Below are 12,156 nucleotides of genomic sequence, written 5' to 3'. Positions count from 1 at the left end.
TATAATAATAATAATTTTTTTTTTCATTTTCGCACACGGCACAACTTATTTTCACATGTCTTACTTTGAGAAAAAAAAAAAAAAAAAAATTTTTTTTTTCTTATCTCAAATAAAGAAATATACTTGTAAGGCTTGTACATATACATAAATGTGTAACGATACATACATACATACATATATATAGGGTAATAATTTTATATTAATGTTATTCGATAGCTGTGTGCATTTTAATTCGGGCTGAGTAGTGAAAAATTCCTAAACTCAAACAGAAAAAAAAAAAACCTAAAAAATTTTCAAACACTTGAAGAAAACAAAACGTTATATATCCCTAAATATTTACTAGTTTTCTAATAACAAAAAAGTAATTTAATGCATAAATAAATAAATTAATAATGGAAAACACCGAACAAAAGAAATTACCAACCGAACTCCCTCTCTTTTTTATATTATCAAATACTTAAATAAGTAAAAAAAAATGAAACTTGTCATTTTATACGTCAAAAGCAACTTTTTTAGCCAATTGGCCAAATAAAGAAATTTTGAATTTAATTGATACCAAGAAGATAAGGCTAATGAATTAAAGTTTAGTTTATCCTTTTTGTAAATCTCATAAAGAAAATCTTGTGAGCGAATCAAAATTCAATTTAATTAATTTTAAAATTTTAAAATAAAAAAAAATAAAAAAAAATTGACAATGAATTACCCAAATTGATTTTATGTTGAATGAAAATGATTGAAATGATTTTAAAAATAAAATAAAAATAAAAAAAAAAAGGGATAATTTTAGTTCTTTTTTAATTTTCTATTTTTAAAAACATGAAACATTTCTTAGTATATAATAAATATTAGTCATTTATAAAATCTTTTTTACACACATCATTTACACATTTACACATTTACACATTTACATCTCATCAGCCGGTTTTTTTTTTGCACAATAAAAAAAAAATTTATATAGGGATATATATTTATTTTTTTCTCCCAATCTCCCTTATCTACTTCATCTAAACTTTATTTATTCAGTCCAATTAATTTAAGGTTTGATACTTGATAAACTTTTTTTAAAGTTTAACACTAATGCATTTATTTATACTTTTTACTTTTAAACTACAATATGTGTTACTTTACACGAATTAGAGCAATCAATTAATAAATTTTTGGTCTCTTTTTGGTAAATTATAGTCAAAAAAAGCATCTCGTGTAACCTTGTTTCATTTTTATACTTTTTAAACTGTGTAATACGCGTTTTAGACTATATACTATAAAAGGTGATCATAATAACTATTTAATAAAAAGTATTTGAATTTTTTTTTTTTCATTTAAAAAAGACTTCTTTTTTTTGTCATACCGAGTACCAGGATTTATTACTTCAATGGTCATTTTTCAATTTCATTGTTCTAAATGCTAACCTATAATGATTATAATTTTTATGTACAAGAAAGAAAAAAAAATGTGTATCATGTTGTCATGTTGTTTCCAACTTTATTTTTTTATTAAGATATAAAAAATTTTTTAACTATTTTTGTTAATTTACCCAAAAAAAAACAAAGAAATCATTATAATCATTATGAATCGAGCTTTATAGATTTCTTTATACTTGAATTTTTTTTTAACAGGGGAAGAATCCTTGTTTAAATAAAATAAATAAAATAAAATTCGTCGTTATTAAAAAATAAAATTCCGTAAAAAAAAATAAAATGCATAGAATGTCTCTTTCTTTCTATTACGTCGATTAGGTTTAAAACAAGGAGTTTGCATTACATCTATTACATTTATTACATTATAAAAAAACCTTGTGAATCAACTTTAAAAATGTATTATTGATGTAAGATGATCTTTTTTCTTTCGCTTTGAATTAACCTTAAACTTTATTCATACAAATTTTTCTTTCGAAACACTAAAAAAAAGAAAAAAAAAAAGGGAAAAAAAACTAAAAAACTATAAAAAAAAAACAGGATTAAATACAAGATAACCATATCTTTAATTTACTACATTTGGAAATTAAAAGATATTCAAAAATATATTCAATCATTTATCTATTATTTATTTATTTATTTATTTTTCAACAAGTATTTAATCCTGTTAATCCTGTTTTATTTCGATAAGGGAAGTCCTAGATTTTTTATAACAGGTTTATTCTCAAACATATTCGGATTAAGGTAACGTGTTAAACAATTTACGCGTTAAATAGAATTTAACGTCTCGAATTTTTTGTGTTGTGAAAGAAATTAAATCATTTTTTTATTTTTAGATTTTACGCGTTCAAAAATTTTTAATACATTTATCACTAAATATGGTATAAAAAAAAATCGTACATGGTATGTCAATGATCAATAAATGCCAAGTAAGTGTTAATTGTATGCCAAGTAGATTATTACATGCCGATTTTTTTTTAAAATAGAAAATTGGCGGCCGAATAAATTATACATAATTATATATTAAAGTTACAACAAAAGTTACAAAAAAATTACAAAAGTTTTCCGAATAAATTAAACATTATATATATATATATATATATATATATATATAATGATATATAATGCGGTCAAATGTTCACACAATCAACATTTATAAGGAAGTTGGCTGAAATTTTGCTTAATAAAAAAAAAAAAAAAAATAAGAAAAAAAGAAAGAAGGAAGGAAGGAATAAAAGAATTATTATCTTTTTTTTTTAAAAAAAAAATTTATTTCCATTGTTCTAATTTTAAAGTTTATTTTACAATGAATTATACGTACATGTGTATATTATAATTATTATTATTTTTAAGAAAAAAAAAAAGGTTCTTTTTTTTGAAAAAAAGAACGCTTTTTATATTGACATTAGTAAAAAAAAGGTTAAATGTTTTTTTTTTTGTCTAATGTAATAATCATTCTGAAGAAGTTACCTTGTAAACCTTAATTGCATTCTTTCATTGGGTAAATGCATTATTATTATTATTATTATTATTATTTATTATTAAGAATTATATGAGTAATATGACTATTTATTATTAATAAATCATATTTTATATGACTTATATGACGCAATTTTTAATGAACAATATATCATATTGTTAGTTTCAATAAACTTTTCTCCGATTAAAATTAAATTTTAAAATAATTGTTACTAAAATTTTTTTTTTTTAGTATTTCATTATATCTTCTCATATCAAAATATCGGATATTCTTTTCTTCTTTCTCTCCTTTTTGTTTTTTTTTTAAAAAAAAAATTTAAAAAAGTATATTTTTTTTTTTAAATCTAAATTTTTTTTTTCACAGGAGGGCGGTAACAAAATAACGTAAAAAGAAATAAAGTTTACAAATCGAAGATCATTTGATCAAAAAAAAAAAAAAAAAAGAAAATAATTTTGACATATGATAAATAATTAGAATAAACTTTAATTTATAATTTATAGTATTTCTTGTAATACGTCTATTAAGCTTATCTTTAGACTTCTTTAGTTAAACTTATAATAGGTTTATTATTAAAAAAAAAAAAAAAGAGTCATGTGCTTCAAAAAAAAAGAATTTACATTCAATGCTATTTGCGCATCTCCGCGTTTTAACTTCATACTTAATATTACTCGATGTAGAATACTATAAAACTAATTAAAGTAAATCATATTACTTTTGTATACTCCACATAATGCATCTATCAATTTTGGGTTTGAAATAAATGCAAATGCAATGTCCCAGTTAACCTACTTGTACATTATTATTTATAATTTTTTTTTTTCTCGATTTTTTTTTGTGAAAAAAAAAAAAAAAACTGGTGATTAAACTTGTTTATTTTCTTAATTGATGCGGAGGAAAATAAGGATTTTCGAAAGTTGGACAATTCCTTTTCTTTTTAATAATGAATTATAAAATGTCTTTATAGAATGCAGTTAGATAACAAAAAGAGATGCAATTATTTATTAAATTTATTTAAGCATGATTATTCCGAAATGTATTATGGTACATATTGCATCTTCTTTTAAGAAAGAAAGAAGGAAAAAAATAAATAAATAAATATATAAATAAAAAAAATTAAAAATTTCAAAAAATCATCTTACATTTCTCTTACATCTCTTTACATTTCTTTACATTTCTAAAGTGGCATTTGACAAGTCATTCCGCATCGTTGTACAGATTAACAAGTTCATTCATTTAATATGCGAGTTTATGTTGGTTAACTATAAAGAATTTCCAATAAAAAAAAGTTTTTAGAAAAAAAAAAAAAATTTTTTTCCGAAAAAAAGGTCATCCAAAAATTTTATTAGTATTGTTTTAAATAAGTTGGTAATTTCCGGTAATAAATAATAATAGTAATAAAAAGATCGGAAAGTCTATTGAAAAACCATAAAGGATTTTTGGTAATAATTTCCAAATAAAGATTTCCATTATTTTATTTAAGAATATAAAGATTTTTTTTTTTTTAACGTGTAACCTACAAATATAACCTTTTTATCTTATCTGTAAATATATCTTTTATATTACTGATAACAATAAATTTTTTATCCTGTAATTGATGCTGTAATGCTTGAAAATGTTTGAGAAAAAAATAGTTGTCGTACTTGTTGTACACATTATTACTTAATTATTTGTTATTATTATTATTATTATTATTATTTAAATTTATTATTATTATTATTATTATTATTATTATTATTAAAAAAAAAATCATTTAGATATATTATATACAAGGTTTTAACGCCAGCTTCCACTTATATTAATTAATTTTTTTTTTATTATGATTTTTTTTTTTTATTATTATTATTTCAAAAATTTTGTTACACTTGTGTTAAAGATCTGTAAAATGCTGATTTTTTGATACTCAAGATAACTAACATCACAAGTAAATAATTTAAATGAAAGTTGGGCGCATGTAAATAAATGCAAACAAACATTAATTATATAAATAAGACCATAAGGTTTTAACTTTTTCGAAAAAACAAAGTTTAGTTTTTTTATATAACCGCATAATTTTTTTTTTGAAGAAAAAAAATTCACAGGAAAAGAAAAAAGCAAAAGATAACACAACATACATATTTATATTATTATTCATGAATTATTTTATGGTTCCCCCACAAACAATTATAGTATATATTATATATATATATGTAATGTAACGATTGCATTGTAACGTGATATTTATATGAATTTATATAATAAAAATTTTTACCTATTTTAAAAATATATCACCTTTTCCAACTTTTTGCATATAAAATTATAAAAGTGCATATGAAATTATAGAAGAAATGCATGGCTAAAAAAAAAACAAATAATAAAGGATTTGTTTACGTTTTAGTTATATATCTCTCATCTTTTGCAAATTAAAAGTGATCGCGAAGAATAATACTTTTTTAAGTAACACTCATAACGTAATGAATGTGGCTTTTTTTTTTTAAAGTCACGTTAGGACCTTCATCACTGTTACCATCATCGTCACATTACTTTCATGTAATGAGGCTAAATTTTTTGTGAAAGTGCATGATTTCTCTCGAGAAAATTAAAAAAGAAAATCCAAAAAAACTTTTTGTTAAGAAATGATTTTATTATTAAATGCATAATCAAAAAAATTAAGAAATGAAATAATTAAGTTTTTCCATCCTTTCAAAAAATCACCAATTTTATCATAACTATATTTTCTTTTTGCGTTACATTTCAATCTGTATCACAAAAATAAAAAAGTATTATCAATTAATTAATTTTTATTCCCTTTTTTTTTTTACATTGAACGTTAAATATGGAAATGAATGAATGTTTAAAATGATGTCTGTGCCATAAAATATGTGTTCAAATTGAATGAATCTTGTACTCGATTAATTATTATTCGTTATAAATTAGATTATTTAAATTATTTAAAATTTCTCATTCTAAATTTAATCATTTTAAAAGAAAGAATTTATTAGATGAGAATGTGTGAATGTGTAAATAACATAACCTTATATTATTATTTGCGTTGAAAGATACACATACATGGCTGACCATTAAACAATAACATAACCAAATATGACTGACCATTAAACATAACACATAACTAATGTATATTTATACATACGTCCAGAACCAACGTCAAAAAAAAAAACATAATTACTTATGTTCACGAAAGTAAATAATAAGAATATCACTTAATTGTAACACTAAAAGGGATTATAATAAAAGAAAATGATTATTATCTAAACTTGGAAATAAAGTTTTTTTTTTTGACATTTTCAATTATATCATTATAATAATTCTAAAAATGGATTGAGTTTAAAAAAAGACCATTCAATAAGAACCTTTTAGGAAAAAGTGAACTTTTGTATCACAGTTTCATCTTTTTGTGAGTCCGCAGTAGAAAAAAAAGAAATCATATCTCCTTAATATAAATAAGGTTAGTTTTCCTTTTTTAAAAAAAATTTTAATATAAAATTTAAATTGTCGTACAAATAATTTATTTTTTCTTATTCCTAATATAGGATTATAATTAAATATATATATTATGTATATGTACGTATTTTGTGTATTTTGTGTATTTAATGTAAGATGTATTTTTATATATTTTTATGTATATGTATAATTTTTTTTTTTTTTTTTTTCTTTCATATAATAAAAATTTGAGGTAAGGGAAAACCAGGAAAAAAAAAATCAATTTTGGAAGATCAATATGGTAATTAATAACAAATAGACTCTAAATAAGAGATAATCGGGAAGTAAAATTAAACTACGAGACAATCAATAAACGTATCAAATAAACGTGATAAACAGTTTTTCGCTAATGTCCGTATATTTAAAAAAATTTATATTTTTTTATTTTTTTTTTTATATTTTTTTATATTTTATATTACCTCATAATCCTCATAATCCCTTTATAATCGATTTTATTACTCATTACTTATTACTCATTTACTTCATGAACTTTTCTCATAAAGGAACAATATAAAATCTAAACCATATTCTCATTCTCCTCCATTTAAAATTAAAAATCCGATATTTTTTTTATTTTTTTTATGACGTCTATCAAAAAAAAAAGTTATTTTTAATTAAAATGAATTTTAATGAATTTATTAAAAAAAAATACTAATTTCCGGTATTACAAAATTAGGCAATTTTTTTCGTAGTTCTTTCTCCGGGTTACCTTTACTTTAAATAAAACCAAATACGCACACAAAAAAAAATAAAAAAATTATTTTAGTTTGAAAATCGTTAAAAAAAAAAAAAAAGAAAAAAAAACACAATCTGCAAAATAAGCCAAATAAAACCTGAATAAAAAATATGTTTCTTTTAATTTTTTTTATACATTTTTTAACGTAAATTAAAAATATATATTTTTTGACGTTTTTTTTTAAAAAAAAACCGCAGTTAATTTAATTTAATTTTGAACCAAATAAAGTAGCTTAATAATATAAAAAATATCTTAAACATCTGACCAAAATGTAAACAATATGAAAATGATATCATAAAAAAAAAAAGAATTCGGAATCCGTTATCCTTATAGATGAATGTAAGCTGATTATGGTAATAACGATGTTAGTCGTCACTTTAAAAATTGAGCTAATACTAAATATTTTACGATAGTAATAAAAAACTCGGTTAATAGTTGTAATACTTGTAATACCATAATGGTTACCGTTGAACAAGCTTAGAATAAAATTAAATTAAAATCTGCACATCTAATGTATAATGTATAATATATTTTTTATATATATTATTTTTAGTTTTGATGTGTAATATTTACATTACATATTCATTATAAATTATTATAAATTTTGTATTAACACGTAATAACTACGAGATACTTTATCAACTATACATAATAGCTTATTTTATACTATATGTAGTGTAGATTAGAAAGTATAAATATGTGTACTTTAAAACCTTTATAAAAAAAAAAATTTTCTTCTTTTTTTTGACTTGTATAACGGAAACAAACAAAACCTCCCCTGTTTTCTTATAATTTTTTTTTTATATTCAACTTTAAAAAAAAAAAAAAAACTCTAAAAAAGTCTATAATAATTACGCCAAAAAAAAAAAGAGAAACCTTCCATTTATCTTTTCCCCTTCTTTTTTTTTTTTTTTTATATTGTAAAAAAAATCATTAAAAAACACCCTTTTCAACCCAGCACCCCTTAGAATTTTTTTTTTTTTCTAAAAAAATTTTTTTTTCATAATATATATATACACTCCCATTTTTCACCTTTTTTTTTTTATATTTTTTTTTGAAATACTTTTTTTTTTTTTTTTCGTCGTTTAACAAAAAGTAAAAAGTTGTGTTGGGTCATTGACTGATCAATACAAGTTTTTTTCTCGAAAAAAAAAAGTATTATAATATTATCATAATAGAAATAGAATTATACACTCATATAATACAAAATTTTATCACCTCTCTCAACCTTTTTCGACAAAACGACAAATATAATAAAACACCATATACAGGAAAAAAAAAAAGTCTTTTTTGGTATATTACTAGATTGATTAGAGGATTTGCAAGAGTTAATTTCACTTTTACACCTTTTACACACAACAAATATATACACCAACAAAGCAGCAAACGAAGCAAAAATATTACAACCTTTTATATTTCAACATTTAAAACTCTTAATAGAAAAGAAGAAACACAAAAAAAAAAACTTTTTTCGTGGTCGAAACCTAATTTTTGTCTTTTGGTGAGTATTTTTTTTCTAGTTGGTTTATTTAATTATATTATTGTTAGGTTAGATATGTTCGCCTCCTCGTGCTAAAAAAAAAAAGAGAGTTTTCTTTAAAAAGTTCTCATGACTTAAAAATTAATGCACATCGGAAATTGTTTCGTCGTACATCAATATTCTTATATATATAAATTGTTCATCCACTAACGAAAATCATTTTCTCTACTTTTTTTTTTTTAAATACAATAGAAAAAAAAATATATACATATATATATTCACACATATACAATAAATAAAATTATATTACCAAACATGGAAACATATCACGGTTACGTCAAAACACCACAAGATGCCATCTTACTTTTTGAGGCTTGTCGCATAGGATTTTTATCTCGTATACAACGTAGACTTAGTGAAAAGGAACGATCATCTATACGTTCGGGTTCAGTCTTCGTTTGGGATGAACGTGAAGCTGGTATGAGACGCTGGACAGATGGAAAGAGTTGGTCTGCAAGTCGTGTTAGCGGTAGTTTTCTAACCTATAGAGAATTGGAATCAAAACGAAAATCAAATTCTCGTTCAAGTAATAACCCTCATGACTTATCTAGTGAAGACACAGATTCTAGTGAATCTTATCATTCCGCAAAAAAATCTATAACTTCAGCAACTGAACAATGCAGATATAAACATGGAGGCCTTGTTAAACAATCTTTTAGTATAACGACAACTGCTCATCAAAAATTACATTTGATATGTTATTATACTAAAGCTGATGTTATCAGTGAAAAATTACAAATTCCCATGAATGATGAGAAACTTAAAGGTATTATAATTCCAAAGGGTATGTACCCCGAAACATCAAATGTCGATGGTGTCCCACAACATGTTCATCACTATGCTGGTGGTGCTTCCCATCATCACAATCATCATCATCATCATACTCATAGTTACGGTGGTGATGGCTCTGTCGTCGAAAGATCTCTCTCACCAAGTCCATATTGGCAATTACAACAATCTCATCATCATCAATTTGATTCAAATTCTGCATGTTCAACTCCTTCAATTTCATCTTCACCTTCAACAACTGAGGATGATTATCCAAATTTTAATAATCGTAATATTTATTCACCTTATCATAATGGTTCAAGTACCGCTTCATTACCATTATATCCTCCTCCAAATTTCATTCAACCTTCAAATTCTGATAATAATTCAAATGGTTTTGGTAATGGTTCACAACCTATTAATATTCCAAATCCATCATCAAGATTCACTTTCCCAACTCCTCAGCAATTACCTTTTCCGGCTTCTTATCCTCCTCAAAATTCATCATCTGTTTCAAATGGTCATCAATTACCTCCACAAGATATTCCATGGGAAAAGATTAGGAATACTGAAGATCAACGACAGTTAGAAGCAATTTACACCAATTTAAAACTTTTTTAATTATATATAATTTTAGGAAGGATAAAAAGGAGTTTTTGGATATTAATAATATTTTTTTTTTCTCTCTTCTAATCATATACTTATTTTTATTTTGAAATGTGTAGTATCAATATTTGAGATATAGTTTCTTTTATATTTTTTTTTCGCATTTTTTTTTCTTTAGTATTTAGTATATATTTCTAATAAGTTTTATGGCGGTTTTTTTTTTGTTTTGGGAAAAATTACATGAAGTCTTGGACGGGTTCCGTTACTTCAGTTTTATGATGATTAATTGCGGACGGGTTATTTTTAATTACTTACTGGCTTTTTTTTATATATACAACGTATATATATAAAATTCATTTTGTATTACATTAATTTCTCGCCTATTATTATTACTGCTTACCCGTAACAATAATTTATCGTCATTAGTACCTCTTTAGTTTCTTTATCTAAATGGACAATGTCTTAATTTGGTTTTACGGTTTTACGTTATTGCTTTTTTCCTCTGGGTTTTTTTTTTATTGTACTTGTGTGTAACAACACGTTTATATATACGTTATAATGTACAGAAAATATTCATAGACAAATTTTATTAGACTTTTTAGCATATACAAATAGATTTATATAAACAAGAAGTTTTTAGAATGTTATTCTTTTTTTTGCATATATATATATATCTTTTTTTTTCGTGAATTCTATATTATTAGACTTAATTAGAATTTTTTTTTTGTGTTTCTTTCTTCATTAATTTTTTTTCTTTTTTAAAAAAAAATTATTATAATAATGTGAAGTCAACTACTTGTTTTTTTGTGTGAACAAAAAAAAAATTAGGTTTATTATTTTAACAGATAATAAAAGCTCGATATATTATTAAATTATATATATAAAAAAAGGATACTTGAAAAAAATTTTTTTTTTTATAAATTGTGAGGTTCATGTGATTGCGATTTTAACGATTTAACTCAGATCTTTGTTATCACATTATGTCATAAATTTCTGTTCAAATAAGGTAATTCTGAGGATAAACGTGCACGACAATTATGAGAATTTTTTTTTTTTTTTTCGCTCTAAAAATGGTATAAGCAAAGAAATTTACTTACGGTATCACCTGTTCTGGTGAGAAAATATCGATTTATGAGGCGGCGTATATTACCATTTCTAATCTTTTTGTGCCAATATGCTCGGAAAAAATACCAGGATACGGTGAATGAAGATTTTAAGAGTTTGTTAAAAATAATTTCTTTATAATAATTTTTTTTTTTTTTAGAAAATACAATAAAAATATAAATAATGTTACTTCAAAAAAAAAATAAGCAAATTTACTTTGAAACTTTACTAATATAAGAAGATCAATACTATTACAATAATAAAAACTGATATTATAATTTTTAAAAAAATTTAATATTATAATAAAAGCTAACTAATACTTACAATAGAAAATTTAATTAATATTATTAGTAATACTTGTAATAGAAAATAAATACAGTATAGTTTGTAAAAATTTATATTTTTTATTGATTAATAAATATCTCTAAATTTGCCTGCAATTTTGCCAAAAATTTAGCTTTTATCTAATTTTATGAAAAATAAAGCAAATATTAATAAAATTTTTTTCCAAAATAGTTTAAATTATATATTGTATAGTAACCATTATTATTTATTAATTATATATTAGAAAATTGAAAATAACCCATTGGTCAAAAGTTGTATATTAAGATAATTATAAAATTTTAAAAACTATGCACTTACTAACTTTAATGATTTCATTAATAATTAATTGTAACTATATAAAATCTTAATAGAATTTATAAAATTTGTTTTAATGTTTAATAGGATTTTAACTTTATATAAAACCTTAATGAAAATTTTATTATGCATTTGAATTATATATTAACTTTTTATCACTATTTTATTTATTATAATGCAAAATTTTATAATAAAAATAAAAGTTATAATAAATATTTAAAATAAAAAAAATAGGATAAGAAAAGTTTAAATTTTATTATATAAAATTTAATACTATTTTTGCAGTTAATTTCTTATCCAATTTTAATAATTAGTTACATATCTAATTTATACAATTTATAGCCAAAATGTATGTTAAAATTAAAGAATTTTTTCAGTTATAGCATTATTT

General features: G+C 22.1%; 1 protein-coding gene across 1 annotated transcript; it reads left to right on the top strand.

Moving 5' to 3' along the window:
* The first annotated feature begins 8,186 nt into the window (after positions 1–8,186).
* OCT59_021470 (uncharacterized protein) lies at positions 8,187–10,904 on the top strand. Its single transcript, XM_066146550.1, has 2 exons — positions 8,187–8,609; positions 8,841–10,904. Exon 2 carries the CDS (start codon positions 8,904–8,906, stop codon positions 10,035–10,037), a length of 1,134 nt encoding a protein of 377 aa, XP_066005676.1. The 5' UTR covers positions 8,187–8,609; positions 8,841–8,903; the 3' UTR covers positions 10,038–10,904.
* Positions 10,905–12,156: the final 1,252 nt, after the last annotated feature.

This window comes from Rhizophagus irregularis, chromosome 30 (genome assembly GCF_026210795.1).
Source record: "Rhizophagus irregularis chromosome 30, complete sequence".
NCBI classification, from domain to species: domain Eukaryota; kingdom Fungi; phylum Glomeromycota; class Glomeromycetes; order Glomerales; family Glomeraceae; genus Rhizophagus; species Rhizophagus irregularis.
The sequence above is the reverse complement of the archived record's forward strand: the minus strand, read 5'-3'. Positions and strand labels throughout refer to the sequence as shown.

What these genes read in the sequence shown, in the direction of transcription:
- OCT59_021470 (XM_066146550.1), top strand. Translation starts at nt 8,904, where the DNA reads ATGGAAACATATCACGGTTACGTCAAAACACCACAAGATGCCATCTTA.